We start from the raw sequence: 16,957 nt of genomic DNA on the forward strand, positions 1-16,957 counted from the left end.
TATCCTTGGCATCTTAACAATTCCAGAACTAAGTTTGTTCAATACCAAATGGATAAACTGCTTATGTGAACTTAAGAGTTTATCTCAAACAATTCCTTTAAATTATCGTCTGGGCTTCATCAAATTGTTATTTAGATTTGTTGTCATGGTAATTTGCTGATCTATTTATGGGAAAATGTAGAAAGAAAACTAGTCTAGCATGTCTGATGTTTTAGTGGTTCTGTCCAACAGGCACTGTGACTGACTCAAGCATGGCTGCTGGCACAGCCTTAGCTTCTGAACCACTAATATATGAGCTGGAGAGATAGATTCTGTCGGTTGATTGTCAAAGCTATACTTTAGTGACTGTTAAAGTGGCAGGGATAAAAAAGAGATGTTACTTAAAAGAAATGGTTGGTAGATTTGGGTGTATGTTTCTGTCTTTAGAGCCAGGTCTCTGGTCTGAGGTAGAATACTGTTGAGTTGTACAAGCAAAGTACAAACCTTTTGGGCTTCCAGTACATGGGTGGCTTCCACAATGCACACCAGAGGATATTTGTGTGTCCACTTTTCTGTTAGCACAAGACTCAAAATTATGGTTTTTTGAGCCCTAGCCCAAAGATCACTTCTTTTCTGGAAAGAGGTGATGGTTTTCTTGTGATGGTAAAGTTTTTGTTGGCTTAGGGTTTGCATCATAGAAATGCCAAAAAAATGATGGAAATATGAGAACACTTTTTTTTGTCCCTTGGGCTTAAATATCTTCAAGAATATAAATTCCAGACAGCTAACTTCCAGATACAAATCCATGATCTCATCCTTAAGAGAGAACACACCAAATGATTGTGCAAGTGAGCCTGATGGCTGGCAATACTGCTTTGTGCGAGCATAAATGAGTGTGCCTTGTTGCAAAGCCATGGCCATTCTGTTAGGAAGCATGGACTTTATTGGGCAGTCAGTCCCACACTGTTACAGAGCCTACAGAGCCTTAACACTATTGATAACAATTTGTTACTCACATTTGCCCTTAGTTCTTTCCTGTGGTAGAACAGAGCACTGTGAGTAGAAGCTAAACAAGTTACATCATAACTTGTGCCAATAATTACTGCAAATGTTACCTACCCAGTGTGCTATAGACAAATGTGCTGATGCCACTAATGATCTGCTGAGAAGTTATTGTAGCCCTACGTAATGAAATATGTGGAAAGATAGAGAGGAGACCAGTTAAGCAAATATTTAGGGACACAGTGTCAGCTGTGTGCAGTTCTCAATGATATCTTTAGTTGTCAGTGCTGATGAGTGATTTGTATCTTGGCTGTGTGGCATTATTGCAATCATATAAAATACTCTCTTGCATATTCTCATCATGTTTGGGAATCAGGAGATATTAATGTTCAGGGTTATGAACATTTGGTATGCACAAAGAGTCTTGTCTAAATTTAGAATCTGCTCCACTTTCTAAACTTAAATATTTCAGTTTTGTTTATTTGGGATCATAATTTAGATAATACACCTTTTAAATATACAAAGTGACATGTTTTGAAAGGCACTCAGAAGTCTTATCAAGATACATAACAATGTGACTACCAGGCTTGAGTTGTTCTGATTTTAGCACCTAGGTCCTGGTTGCATAATGAACTCCACAGCAAATCAGAACCAAGAAATTTTAGCTGTACTGATTCAAGCAACTGGGCAAAGGACAGAATCACCAAAGAAGCAATTTCATAATAACCCCATAGGGTCCAGATTTTTATATATCAAGTATACCTGGCCTGGAACCTATACCGAGGCATCTAGCCCATGCTGAGTAGGACCATGTGTGGAAACAGAAACCCTGTAGAAAGGAGCTGTGCAGTCCCAGATATGCAGTCAGCCACTGAGGAATAGAACTCAACCATGTCTGCTCCTCATATAAGCAACCACCTATCAGGTGACTTAAAAGACCCAATGAATTACTGAGGAGAAGCTCAGCACATGATCTGCTATGAGACTAGTCTGTGCTACCTGCAGTGAGGTCAGTATGCCCTTGCCCATGTCCTTCATAGAAAGTGAGGCCCTTAGCTCCTCCCAAGCCCTCGCTCCTGTGCTTCTCAGACCCAGAAGCTGCTTCTGTGGAGAATCATTCCCCATGGTCCTGATTGTTGTGGGTGTTTTGGAGGGGACACCAAAGGCTCATTTGCTTTCCCGTCAATGAACTTCTCTATAAGCCTCCTGGAGAATCTGTCAGATGCTTCTGCAGTGAGGAGAAGTCTCCATTGAAGAGCCTGTAATCTTGTGTTCCAAGACTGTTTAACTAGCCTCGTACAGCGATGCCCCAGTGCTCCACCCTCTAGGCTATTCCATAACCTTCCAGGATTGGGAATCTCCATCAAAGGAAAGCCAGAGCTTTGTTGATAGAACAGCTATTCTTCTTGATCAGACTCTGAGCTGTGCTTACAATGTTAAAAAAGAGGCATTGAGAGGCAGAGATCCATCAGGCTCCTATTTTCACATCCTCACTATGCACACACCTTTTCCTTTTTTCTTTCTTGTTTTGTTTTGTTTTACCATACTGTAGAAATCAGTATCCAAACATCTAGCAGTAAATGCAAACTTGTCCCAGGATAGCCTGTCATACATATGCAAAGCACAGAGGTGCAAGATTCCTGTGGTATGCAAAAGCTACCACTTTGTAGTGTTAGTCACTGTCCTAACATATTTGTCTCTACGTTCCTTGTTGACAGTATCACCAAATCTCAGGTTAAGCCTGCAGCAGATTCCTCTAAGGTTGGCTGTGTCTCATTCCTGCCATATAGACAGGACCTCAAATGAGAAGCATGGAAGACAGAGACCCTCATGAGAAGAACTTAAGCAGCCCATGTGGAAACCACAATTTGGACAAATACCATAGCAGAGCAGATGAGGTTCAGTGTGAGGAAGTTGGGACAGTGATTTGAGCACAGGGAGAAAACTTGAACTGGCTTCTGTCTGAGGAGCAGGCATGAAAGAAGCCTTGGTTCATCTGTGCTGATAGGGCGCCACTGTGTCCACCCAGGAACCATTTTCCCTTGACTATAACTTGAAATGTGCGGATAGTTTGGTTTCAGATAAAACACATTTATACAAATCATCAGATTATCATGAAAAGAGCCCACCAATTGTAGACTAGACATTTATAACATGAGAATTAAGTATTTCATCTCCAGGAGCTTTGAGCACTGCAGGTTATACAAAAGTCAAGTGGCCCTGACACTGAGTTTCCTATGAGAACATGTATTACAAAAATGATATTTTTTTTAGAAATTGGACAAATCACAGGCTAGTCTCTTGCATAGTCTTATTTTCAGAACACACAGTAGGAAATTCACAGCAGCTATCCAATTCTATGCTTATTAAATAACAATTATCTATCCTAAAAGTGAGTTATCACTCTGTATCCATATAGTATTTATCAGCAAATTTGGCACATGCTATGATTAAGGTCTTACATGATCCCTATAATGAGAAATACAAATTCACTGCACAGATAATAATGCATGTAAGGTATAGTTTATTTTCATACTCCATCCAACAAAAAGAGTAGCCCTTAAAATGTTATATGCAGATATACATATATATTTTAAATACACATTAATGTTTGTCCTTTTGAGCCCATGTTTCCTCTGCCCATACACAGGAAAGTGAATTCTCAGGAAGAACTAGGCAGCGCGTAGTCTAGACTGAACAAGACAAAGTGACTATCCTCCTTATCTCACACTGTTTCTTTAAATGCTCTGCTGCTGCTGCTGCTGAACACATGTCGGGGTCCCCATGTGGCATTTGCCTCTGGCATCTCATGACTACCTTGAACACTGAGCACTGCAAGCCTGTGCCCACAATCATTGGGTGAATCAATGTAGATGCCCCTCCTGTTAAGGTGCCTGGCCTTCTATATTCCACATCAGTTAGCAGCCATGAGTGTGGTATCCTTGCAAGCTCATTTGGAGGAGTAGATTGTTTTGAATGTCAATATTAAGAGCTTTCTCTACTCTGCTAGACATGTGTTCAAGGCCAGACAGAATGAAAACACATGGTATGGAGGCAGAGTGGGAGGGGCTGCTTTCATTACAGCAATGCAACCTTCACTGCTGTCCCTGAAGTAACAGGGGGACTGGCAGTCCTGACCTGCAGATTCTTCCCTGGGACCCTGTTCTCACAGTCCTCACTAGAAAGCAATGAGGTCTCATCTATGAGACCATCTTTCTTGGAGTGGTCTCACCCTTCAGTAACTCAGTCTCAAAGACCGTGCTATGTGAATTCCTCCCAACAGAAGCATCTTTCTAATTGTAAGATTTTCTGGGGTGTGTTTTTTTTTTCCCAAACAGAGTGATGTATAAGGTCCCCAGCTGCACTCAGGTCCTGATCATGTGTGAGGCAGAGGCTGGTATGGTCATGAGGGAAGAGGATAAAGGTGCTGAGCGGTCTGCACTGAGGCCCCACAACTCCCCAGTCTCCCCTCAGGGTGCTGCTCTCCATATTGATTAGCCAATTATCCTTCTGTATCTTTCCCAGGGACAGGTCCCTGATGAGAAAAGCAAGCTGAAATGCAGACAGACTGTGAAAATCAGAATTAGCCAGCCAGTGTTCTACTGTAGTCAGCAGAAAAAGCAATGAGTTCTGAGACCAGCACAGCACAGAGATGATGTGTTTAGTATGCAAGCCTTTACCTGAGGAAAGCTCTGGTCACAGTTGGGAGAAAGAATATGGTGGATTTCATCTTTTGAAAATTAACCTTCCCAGTATACACAAAAGCCTTTTGTGGGGATATTGGAAATACATGTGTGCTGAGTTAGATTGTACTGTGGCTTGAGAATAAGAAAGTCTTTAGCCTCTAGTAGGATCTTTCAAAGTGTCAGTCCATAACAACAACAACAACAACAAGTCCTGATCCATAGCATCAAGTTTTTGCTTAATTATAAAATAAACTTTATCAAATTTCATGAATGTGTGAATATTATAAGACAAGTCAGAAAATGTGATAAAAATATAATGTTTCCTACCCTTAAGATGCAAACACATTCATAAAGAGCTGGCGGCTAGCCTTTTCTATAGTACTGAAAACAGGATGTCACACCCAAGGCTTGTTGTAAGGCCCGCTGCCGAGAATCAGCAGTGTGTTTGGTGTATCTTGTTCATTTCCTTTTTAACCCACATGCTCTGTGGTCACAGCGAAGCACAATACCATGGGGTTCTGGGCTCTGTGCCACTAAGCTTGAGAAGGTCATCCAGCCTCTTAGGGCTTGTATAAAATAAGATCACCCACTCACTCTTTACATGTCTTTCTCTGCAGCCTAAAGCAGGCACAAGACACAAAAGATCTTCACAAGTCTGAACTGTTTGCAACTGTGACATTGCAGCCATAATCAAAAGTAACCATATGACAATCTCTCCTGCATTCACTCGGTTCTGCACCACTCTAGACCTGTGGCTGTGCCTACCTGGAACACTGACCTAGTCATACCTGCCCTGTCCTGCCCTGGGGAAAATCAGTGCTCAAGACCATCCCCTGAGCTCTGAAGGGAAGGGGCATGCCTGGGTGTCAGGCAGTGAGGAACAGTGCTCTCTGCTAAGGCTACACAAGAGCAAGGTCTCAAGATGTCTGCCCATAGTCTCACACAGGGAGCGTGCTTCCTGTGTATTCAGAGGGTAGTGGGCTAGCTGAAGCTTTTATGTTTGCTGTTTGCATTAGAGTTTTCTTTTCTTTTTTGCTTTGATAAAGACTGAGTGAAGTAAGCAGAAACACACACAGGCCTAGAAGAATGCAGAATTAAGCACTGCACACTGAAGTGGTAGCTTCGAGAATTCATGCTGAAGCCAAGAACACATTAGGATGCTGAGGGTTAGTAAACCATATTATAGAGAAAACAGCCTATACCTCCGTGGGCTTCCTTAGAAGTGAGTTCGAGTCTCTACCAGGGATGAGGATGGGAAGACACAGGTCCCTTCCAAACCCACCACAGTGATGTAAGAAATCCACTTACCTCAGCCCTGCTCTGAAGACAGAAGGGCAAGGATTGTTACACTTACCCCTTCAGCAGGATGCGCAGCCACACTGACACCTGCTCTGTGGGCAAGCAGTCCTCGAGGTTGGCCAGTTGACCTGCAGAGGAGAGAGACAAACAGACAGAAGTGAGGAACAGGACCAGACAATGAATGACGCTACTGAAAGAAACAAGCAGGCATAGAGACAGGAGGACAGGAACAGCAGAGGGTGAGACAGACAGACACTGAGAATGAGACAGGAGAAACTGCCCAATGTCATTACTATCTCAGAGATGTGAGGGTGTGACTATCCTATTATTTTTAAATCTTCAAATCTAGATAAGCCAGTGCCCAAGTGTCATTAAGCCCATCAAAACCTTATAAGTGAAATTTAATTCACATTCCATTAATTTAGTTCCCTAATGAATGAAAACGTTAAGAAACTGAGTTCCCAGTGTTTAAGTTAAAAGTGGCTTGGTTCCTGGTATAAATTATTTATCCTTCAATTTCCCTCATCTCACTGTATAGAAAACTTTGTTTTACTTACAAAATAGACAATTAACAGGTGGCTAGAGTTGGGAGGAGACTTGCCTAGGTTTTTTATTCAGCCAATGACTACCACTACACAACATTGAGGGGATTGTGCAAGCCTTCAATTCCAGCACTCAGGAGGCAGAAGCAAGAGATAAAGCAACCTATAGGTTGCTGATTCCTATAGGAAGCCTTGTTCCTCTATGCTGGTCTACAGCCCTAGAATCAGTGTGCCTGAAAGTGAAGCAAGGATGCTGAGGGCTGCATCTTTTAGTGTCACTGTCCCTGCCTGGGTAGTGCCTGCCTGCCTCCCATGGTTTATAGGCTTTGCAGATGAAACTTGTCAGCCAGGGTAGAAGTCAGAGAAATAACTAAACCACTAAAATAACTCATAATACAGGATGCATAGCCAGCCTTATAACCACTAATTAAAGGACAAGAAATTCTCCTTGGATGATTTCCCTCATCTATAAGTCAGAGGATGGAATATGGACTGCAGAGAAGTATCAGAAACCATTACAGGGGTCCTAGGAGATTGCCAGCTCTTGGAGCAAAACCAGACAGTGTGATTAGCTGGAGGTTGCTACAACCACTGTTCCCAGTACTAATGAGACACAGCCACCTTCCCAGAGTTCAGAAGAAGGCATCTAGTACTGGTGTCTTGACCTGGTGTGGGCAGGTCCTGGCCATATTCTCATCCTCTGTGCCTAGTTCTTCACATGCCACATTGGCCACCTTTTCTGGAGTCTTGAAAACCTGACACTTACTGCTTCTCACCAATTCTAGCATCTGCAGAAGTCTCCTTCCTCAAGAGAACTGGTCCCTCCCCCGCTTCTTGTCTTCCCTATATTCCCATCCAGCATCCTTCTTCTTCATAGTATCAGCACCCTGATTCTATGAAGAGTATTCATTTTCTACTTATTCAACTTTCATTGTTGAGTTCTAAATGTGATGTGGTGTGTGTGTGTGTGTGTGTGTGTGTGTGTGTGTTACCCACTGAGCATACCACATACAGAATGTGACAACCACAGTATTTGTCTTCAGTTTGGTGAGAAGGCTGGTCTGGTGCCCTTTCCAAGGGCTCTACCTTTTTCTGTTTAATTAGGACCCTTAGAAATGTCAGTATTGATTGGGGTTAATGAATTGTTGCTAGAACTCCACAGGTACCTCTTCATCCTAGGTATCCATTATTCTGTCCATACCTCAGTGTCCTGGGTCAGACTTTCTGTGAGAGGTATGTTCCAATGATCAGCTGCTGGCACCTTAATATCTTGGGAAGTTTAGAGGATATCTAAATTCTTACTTCCTTTCAGGAGAATATAAACTTTAAGACAATGTAAGGAACCAGGATCATTTCTGAGCAGGTAACTCAGTGAGAGAGGAGGGTGTCAGAAATAGGCCGTTATGATCTAGTCTGTGTTCTCTCAGCCCTGATTTGGTAGGCAATGCTAGACCATGTCAGACCTTGTTCAGGAGTGACAGAGGCATTGGCCATGCTACAAGCTAGATTGATTTACAAGGTTATATTGACAGCAAAGTGCACAGAGGCATGGAGCAGACAAAATCAAATACTGAGTGTGCTTGTCTTCAGCCAAGGAGCTCAAGTTTTCAATGTACAGACATGGGTAGGATTAAGAATGAAGTCAGAACAACATAGCTTTCAGAAGAGAGGCTGGAAATTCACTTGGAGCAATTGTGTGTGACACATCAAAACCATGTCCCCGGATTTAGCAGCAACAAAGCAAAGGCTCACTGGAAGGAGCTGCTGCAGAGCAGAAAATGGACAGGACTATGGAAACTGGACCTGCACCAGTGCTCAGAATCCTCCTGCCTTCCCTAGTGCTGCCCTCTCCAGATACCTCCTGCTTGTCAAGTGTCCTCTTCTCCTTCAGATGGGGATAAAGGGACTCCTGGGATGAAAGAAGGTAGTCCTTGGATGCAGGGATGAGCCTGTATCCTAAGACCCTTAGCCTTGAGAGGCAAAAGCTTCAAAAGTAGGACCCAGGAGAAGGTAGCAGCTTCCCCTTTGGTGACACTGTCAGATACAGGATGGCGTGTTGATGTAAAGCTCCAAAACCCTTAGAAGGAGTCAAAATGTAGCATCTAAACTTTTCAACCTCTAATCTTACCTACCTATACAGTTAATGTATGGGGAGGAATTACTAGCAAAATGCTCTACTTAGATTTACTTTAAAAAGTCCCATCTAACCTTACAAACTTCACTAACCATAGAAAATCAGATGCAAATAACAACCATTCGCTTTCAACAACATTCAAGAGAGAATGCATTCCATTAATGTCTGGAAACAAAATTCCAGTGTCTCTTTCCTCTCCACGGTTCACTGCCTCAGGTGTCTCCTCCTATCCCACAGCACTGGCACTTCTTCTGCTTGGGACCTATTAAGCACATGTTCCCCTCGTAATGATGCTGTTCAGATAAGGCTTTGGGAGTAAGGAGAAAGGCTTGGGTTTAAGATCATCCTATTCTGAAATCCTCGGGATATCTACAAGTGCTGAAAACTAACAGATGTATCTATAATAAAAAAAAATCTGAAGATGGTGTAGAAAAATCAGGTGGAAGCTAGAGGCACTTTGCCACTGAAGGCATGCTGATAGCGAGGAGGATGCCTGCCTTTCTCCAAATGCGATATGAGAACACCCCCAAGTTCTATCAGTAAGAAGAATTCCAATAGCTTGAAGTTAGCCCTTAAGAACTCAGAAATCCCTGCATGAGCTGTGAATATAAAACACTAGTAACAAAGCAAACAGCAGCACTTAAGTAAGATGTGATTAGGAAACAGGACACACATGGCTATAGTGGCTACAGTTAGCACCATCTGGCTATGACATGCCCATGCCTCTCTGTCCCATTCCCACCTTCCTTGTTGACCTAAAAAGACTTTTACATGTAAAAACTGTCTGGGGTTGTTATCTAGCTCAGCTGAATATCTGTTGATCCACTTGGAGCAGGGCACTAAACCTAGGGCTAAAAGAAAGTCTATATCCTCCTCTGTTGCAGGAATGCCACATGGGGTGGGCCCTGTCCCCATGCACTCAGTGCCTGGAGGCTTTGAAAGCAGAAGCCTCTGTACTGAACAGCAGTGGGCTAGAGGTGAGCTTCTCTCCCACTTTCAAGGAGATGGCACACATGCTACACAATGTGTGTGTGGTGGTAGAAGGAAGAGGAGATGGGAGATGCATGCTGCTCGAAGCCTGGTCTGAAGAAGTGGAGGATGTGTGACGTGAGCTCCTGGGGTCATAGTGAGCAGAACTGTGGGCAGTAAAGATCTGCCCTTTGTTAGCCTCTTTAAGTGAATTTCACCTTTCACCTACTTTCCTATTAGCCCAGGGCTCTCTTGAATATCCACCCAGAGTACAGGCCTTATCTATTTTTCTGATCTTCTGTGATGGTTACTCTTTATTTTCATTTTGAAATTTCCTATGACACAGACTCTGGGTCTATGTTTGAAAGAATTTCCAGAAATGTTTTAAGAAAGAGGGAAGACCCACCCCAAATGGGGCTTGGGGATACACCTCATAGGGTAGAGTGCTAGAATAAATTAATAAAAGTGAAAAAGCGAGGTGAGTGCCAGCAGTCTCCATTCTTTGCTGCTTGAGTTGTGAAGAGTCCTATCTGCATGCTTTTACCACTATGGGTTCTACCAACCTTCTCTTCCATAAGAGTCTGCATCATCTTAATTATGAGTCAAAATAAATCCTTCTCCCTTTAACTTGATTCTGTCAAGTCTCTGGTCACAATGATGAGAAAATTGATACACCTTCCCAAATCCAAAAGGACCTAAATTGCACTAGTCAAGACACTGGTCAGTGGCAGGCCAGCTGAGCTAGCAACCCTAGCACAAGTGTCAAAAGATGGTGACTGAAATATGTCTTCAATTCATGCCAGCACAGTGAGGAGTATCAAGGGGAGAGAAAGTCATGAGACAGATGCTGAGAATAACAGTAGTCACCCGACGGGGTGTACAGCACAGCTCTGCCTCATCTGATGAGAAAAATCTAGGTGTCTAGCTGCTTGTCTGCACCAAGCTCACTGTGTTCCTCTTCCAAGAAGACTGCAGTCTGGTTGCTATGGAAACAGGCAGTGCAGAAGACTGGTAAAGCAAATCTGCACAGCATCCCAGTATGGTCTTTCAGTTCTGTCACTTGAACACATGTGATCTGTGGCTTCCTGTTGTTGCCTTTCAGGAGTAGCAGAACCTTTCTTGGGGTCTCTACAAAGATTAGGAAGGACAAATAGACCATAGGACTGGGCTTTGTGTTCTGAAATCTACTGGGTACACGCACATACAGACACACACACACACACACACACACACACACCCTGCTCTTCACTGTCTATGAGATTTGGTATGTGGAATATGTTTGTATGTGACTTGATCAGTACTAAATATTTTAAAAGTCCTATCTCAGACACGCTTTTTAGAGATAAACTCCACTACAAAGCCAGTGCATGGAGTTCCAGCCATTCTAGGAAAATCTTCCAACTAAGTGATTCTGTCTGCTCTCTGTGTAGTATAAAAATATTTCTAGCAGTCAAACTTAGAGAAGGTGAGTTGTGGCAACAGCATTTATAAAGCCCTCACGGGAAGAAAAATCACTTGTGTAATCCAGTTAACAATGAGGCTGGTACCTGACTGGTGATCACATAGGCAGATCTGGGCTCAGCCACAAAAGCACCTCTATCTCTAGGCTCGTTTTCATCCTTTGGAAGTAGATCAACCTAAGCTTCTCTGATTTCCATTCCCATATGAAAATTCTAATTTGCCTGGGAACACCTGGGCCTGGACAGGTTGGGAGGCAGCCCCGGTCTCAGCCTGACCCTGGTACTCTGTGAGATGACTAATCTCAAGTGCAGTACAACAGAGGGAACACAACATTCTCTCCTCTCAGCACACTGTGGTATCCATGTTCCTACTTTTTACTGAGAACATAAACATGTGCATTTATTTTCTGGAAAATGCTTTGTTCATCACAAATATATCCCCTGACTTTGAGAGAACATTAATCACTAGAGAAAAACAAGTAATATTGACTCCTGAAAGTTTTATAAGTTAGAATATTTGTGCCTCATTTCTTGTCCCTGACTAGTACAGAAAATTCTGGACTGTTTGCCAAGACCCATAGCTATGATGGAGTCTTTTCAACGTTAGCCTTGGCAGAAAGACAACAATGTGGTAAATTATCTGAATATGGAAAAACAGACATGGGATTCTAAACACTTGCCGTGACATTCTAGTCAAGGCCGAGACAGGGTGCTTGTTTAGAAGCGGTTTGCTAATGACTTGGAGCCTGTTTGCCTCCGTTAGTCCACATAATTAGGAGTCAACTTTAGGGGAAGCCTGGAAACAGTTAAATACTGGTAACCATAGGAATTCTATTAAACTGTAAGGATTTTGGCCCTAAATGTCATTTTCTCAGCCATTTCCACATTTGCTGCTGTCATTCACGAGGCCTCAGATGACACTGAGTATTAGTAACTTGAAGAAAGGCCAAATCGTGCAACACTCTGTCTTCGGATGCATTCCCTATTGCGTTTCCAGATTCCCTCCTTGAATAGGCTAGTTTTTCCAGGCATCTGCTCTGGGAGAGAAAGGATCAGAGAACAACTAGCACCCATGCCAGGCATTTGAAATACATGTAATCTGTGTGCCTCACTCTGGGGTTTGTGGGAATTTGCGAGAAGTGGGCAGGCAGATAATTATCCCTGCCATACAGATGAGTTCATTATGACTTTGAAAGGTCACTATGCAGCGAGAGTGATGAGACCAGTTGCATAACTCCTAATGTCATATCTGCCTCCCTAGAGCACCAGAGTATATGCAGTGTTCTCCCAGTGTACTACCCTGTGAGAGGCAGGCCTGCTACACATGATGGAGAAAGCCTGGCACTTTCCTGGTACTCAGACAGAGAAGAGACCAACCCTGTCTCACAGTTAGTTCCTCAGCTTCATGGGTCAGCATGGCTGGGATACTGTGTAGGGCAGCTTATCCATTTTCTTTTCATCTTCTTGGGGAAAGGTGACATAGAACAATAGTAAGGGGCTGAGATGGACTCCTTAGCCACGCCATGTAGAAAGCAGGGCAGGCAAAAACCTGAGGCCGATCCTGCAGTGAGTAAAGGGAGAGTCAACAGCATTACACCTCCCATCTGCTAGTAAAGGCTCATGGGGGCCTTGTCCTTTTCCAGCACAGAAGTCATTTCTGAGCTTAGAGATGCATCAGGGATTCGACAGCATTTCCCTCCTGGTTATTACAGTCAGTGACGTCCTCCTCCTGTGTGTGTCCATGTGGGTATACATGTGTGTGCAGGTGTACATGTATACTGCATGTATAGATGGCAGTCGGAGCACAGCATAAGAGTCTCCCTCTATAACTTCCCACCTTACTTTTATAGACAGGATCTCTCACTGAACTGATCTCAGTAATTAGGCTGGGTTGGCTGGCTACCAAGCCCCAGGGACCTTCTCATCTCCATTTCCTCAGTGCTGAGATTGCAGGCATGTGCCACCACACTTGGCTTCTATGTGGGTGCTGGGGATCAAATTCAGAACCTTATGCTTTCACAGACCACTTTCCTAACTGAACTTACACATGGGGGAAAAAGAGAACCTCCCTAAACTGTCCTCAGACCTTCACACATATGTTGTGGCACATGTACCTACACATCATCAAAGACACATAAATAAAATATATAATGTTTAAGTTTTTTAATTTTTCAACTTGTGGCACATACTCTCCACTTCTAAATCCTGGTTTAAAAATTCATCTCATGGTTGATAGTCTATAGATAATAGTGACAATTACCCAAGATATCACTGTTGCTATGTATGGATAGAATAGCTTTGTAGTTCCCAAGGACAATCTAGTGATAGCCCATGAAAAGTGTATAAATCAAAAGAATAAAAAAAAAAATCACATTTCCAAAAACTCATGAGAACAAGATGTCCTTAACCCTTAAAAGCTGAGCTGCCAGTCAACAGCAAGGTGTGCATCTGTGATTAGCCTTCCCACAGTTGTGATTATGTTTGCTAGCTCTCTTTTCTTTCTTTTTTTTCTGTTCTTTGATGAAAATTTTACCCTTATAATAAGGAAAATAGTGCAGGCAGAGTGTGGTGAAATGAAGAGGTTTGTGTCCAGAGAGACACAGAATCTGGTTCACACAGCAAGTGATGCCCTCTAACTAACACATGCTGCTGTTTAGAGAGTGGGTCAGATCCTAAATATTTGTTGACTCCAGGTGGGATGCTATTTTCAGTTATTGCTATATTGAGCTCCAAATCTCTTTTTGCTAACATGAACCTTTTCTGCATAAAATCCATAACGAAAGCACCAGAGCTTCAGTATCTCGGCTTTAGTCAGCTGGTGTTTGTAACTAGTCGATATGCCTCATTCCTCCAAATCATTATCAAACTCTGAAAGTTCTCTGGTATTTGAATCATGGAAACAAAGGACAGATGTGAAATGGCATCCATTAACCATCCAACCAAAGGGGAATGTGTTTGAAAACTCATTTATTATTATCTATGTTTCGCAATGCAGATGATAGCAATTGTGTAGAGTTGTGAATAGAGATTCAAATCCCAACTGCTCTCTGAGTGAAAGCCAAATGGGTTTCTGATGAAATAGAGGGTTTACGTCATGCTTAACATGGACTTTGAAAAACACTTTAAGTATTCTGAGGTTGAGCACATCTTATTCAAGTTTCTTCAAGCTGATGAGATGTGTGAATATATTATTACCTCAGGTCAAATTAAATGAGAGACAGGTGAGTGCCACAGTTAACCAGCCTCTGCTAACCCAGAGACATGTGACCACTGTGCATGCCCAAATTGTTCAGACAGAAGACAGGCAGCCTTTGAGCTCTTCCTTCCTCTTGTCACTGTGAAGCTCCTGTCACTTCACTGTGGGCCTCCATTCACTGACTGGAAGCTATCACATTCAAGCCTCTCAATCCAGTGTTCTTATGACAGAGTGCCCTCCCTGTTTGACTTCAGAAATCTGGGGTTGTCTTCCATATTGCCTAAATATGATTGGAAGTAAGTCACTTAAAGGGGCTTACAAAGAATCTCTAGAGTTAGCAAAAAGGAAAGTTCAAGAACTTTTAGAAAGCTGGTGATGGGATGTCTGTAACTGGTATGCCAACTATTGGCTCTGAATAAAGCCAATGCAGGTAGTAAATTATTATCTTTATTAAAAATAAAGATCCTAAACTTTACATATGTTTATCATATTTAGTGGCTAACTTTAAGATTAACTAAAGGTGTTTAGCTGTTTTAGTTTAGCTCTCAATAGATATCTTAAGTGGCCTCCTGTCCTTTAACATGATTCGTTTTCTTTATGTTTACATTTTCTACCCAGCAGCAGACATCTTGTAAGGTTCTCCTTGAGGCCAAGCAGGGTTTGACTTTCTTTATGCTTGCTGTCCACACTATAGCAATAAACTTCACGGTCTAGCCACCTTTCTCTTTTCCTTCTTGTCTTCTCTATTTCTTTGCAGAAGACCATCAAATGAGTTGTACTCGAATAATGCAGGACACAGACAAGGATGATAACAACAATGATGAGTATGATAACTATGATGAACTGGTAGCTAAGTCACTATTAAACCTTGGCAAAATTGCTGAGGATGCAGCATACCGGGCCCGGACTGAGTCAGAGATGAACAGCAATACCTCCAACAGTCTGGAGGACGATAGTGACAAAAACGAAAACCTCGGTCGGAAAAGCGAACTGAGTCTAGACTTAGACAGTGATGTGGTTAGAGAAACAGTGGACTCCCTTAAGCTGTTAGCACAAGGACATGGTGTTGTGCTATCAGAGAATATCAGTGACAGAAGTTATGCTGAGGGGATGTCACAGCAGGACAGTAGAAATATGAACTATGTCATGCTAGGGAAGCCCATGAACAATGGACTCATGGAGAAGATGGTGGAGGAGAGTGATGAGGAAGTGTGTCTGAGTAGTCTAGAGTGCCTGAGGAACCAGTGCTTTGACCTGGCCAGGAAACTCAGCGAGACCAACCCACAGGACAGGAGTCAGCCACCCAACATGAGTGTGCGCCAACATGTCCGGCAAGAGGATGACTTCCCTGGGAGGACGCCAGACAGGAGCTACTCGGATATGATGAACCTTATGCGGCTGGAGGAGCAGCTCAGCCCCAGGTCTAGAACGTTCTCCAGTTGTGCCAAGGAGGATGGGTGTCATGAGAGGGATGATGACACCACCTCAGTGAACTCAGACAGGTCTGAGGAAGTGTTTGACATGACCAAGGGCAACCTGACTCTGCTAGAGAAAGCCATTGCCTTGGAGACAGAGAGAGCCAAGGCCATGCGGGAGAAGATGGCCATGGATGCTGGGAGAAGGGATAACCTGAGATCCTATGAGGACCAGTCTCCAAGACAGCTGGCTGGGGAAGACAGAAAATCCAAATCCAGTGACAGCCATGTCAAAAAGCCATACTATGGTAAAGGTAATATTTCTACCTACCGTAAGTTGCTTCAGGAAAATGTGAGTTAAGTGAGAGATGTTGATGATAGTCTGTTAGACTGTAAATCTCTATAAATCGTATATCTAATGCACATTTTAAGAGTTTGTTCTAGAGCTCTATCATGTGATAATTTGTCTATAGAACAAATAAAATATTTGTCTGAGAGATACATAAAACTACTAAATGTGCTGTCATTAGAGCAGACACAGGAGATGACAGTGGAAACAACATTTGTGAAGAAGTCAGGGCTAGTGCATAGGCATAGCTGTGACAGAGACCATTAAGGACCAAGCCATGCTGTTACAAAGAAACCATGGTCTGTGCTGAGTGGTGGCAAGGGTTTAGGTAACAACCAGTCAATCAGAGATGAGGCACTTTCTTCATAAATTGGATTAAGTAGATGGCTTCATGATTTATAAAATTATCACCTAGTGACAGTTATTGATGAAAATGCCCCCACAGAAAATCCCAAAAGGAATTGAACAGCAACAAGATGACCGATGGTGTGAGATAAGGACAGTGACTGCACATTAATTATCCATGAAAGTTAGCTAAGGAAACCACTTGCCATGCAAGACACGGAGAAGCCACAGCTGAAACCAATAGCAATTTCTCTAGCATATTCATCCCCTTACTAGCTCCATTGCATTAGCAAAACAATTGTGACTCTTTTTTCAAATACTGTGTATTATTTTTTAAAAATATCAAAACTATCCAATATGATAATTTAGCTGAATTTTATTTTATTTTATGAAATATGTGAGCACATATTTGCATCTAACTATATATTTGGTTAGCTAACCAGATGGAACAATGTTCACTGTAGCATCTGTACCCATCTGCAACTGGGACAGACCTTGATTCAGCTTGACATACCAAGCATGTTAGTGTGGTTGAGCCCTCACAAGACTCAGAACTAAGAAAGAAACTATCTCAAAAATGA

General features: G+C 42.7%; 1 protein-coding gene and 1 long non-coding RNA gene across 17 annotated transcripts in view; one reads left to right on the forward strand and one right to left on the reverse strand.

The window, feature by feature from the left end:
- Myt1l (myelin transcription factor 1 like) overlaps nt 1-16,957 on the forward strand; it is a 393,059-nt gene that overhangs the window by 282,893 nt on the left and 93,209 nt on the right. For 10 of the 16 annotated variants that reach the window (XM_029484681.1, XM_029484687.1, XM_029484691.1 and 7 more), the window contains one exon: nt 15,025-15,996. In XM_029484681.1, the coding sequence (XP_029340541.1) occupies nt 15,025-15,996 (972 nt within the window). The remainder of the gene's footprint in view (nt 1-15,024; nt 15,997-16,957) is intronic. The other 6 variants (XM_029484688.1, XM_029484692.1, XM_029484690.1 and 3 more) reach the window with 1 other exon arrangement.
- LOC110307426 overlaps nt 1-16,957 on the reverse strand; it is a 95,320-nt gene that overhangs the window by 67,000 nt on the left and 11,363 nt on the right. The window contains exon 2 of the long non-coding RNA XR_002379384.1: nt 6,022-6,094. This is a non-coding gene — a long non-coding RNA (uncharacterized LOC110307426). The remainder of the gene's footprint in view (nt 1-6,021; nt 6,095-16,957) is intronic.

The sequence above is a fragment of the Mus caroli genome, chromosome 12, assembly GCF_900094665.2.
Source record: "Mus caroli chromosome 12, CAROLI_EIJ_v1.1, whole genome shotgun sequence".
In the NCBI taxonomy this organism is placed as follows: domain Eukaryota; kingdom Metazoa; phylum Chordata; class Mammalia; order Rodentia; family Muridae; genus Mus; species Mus caroli.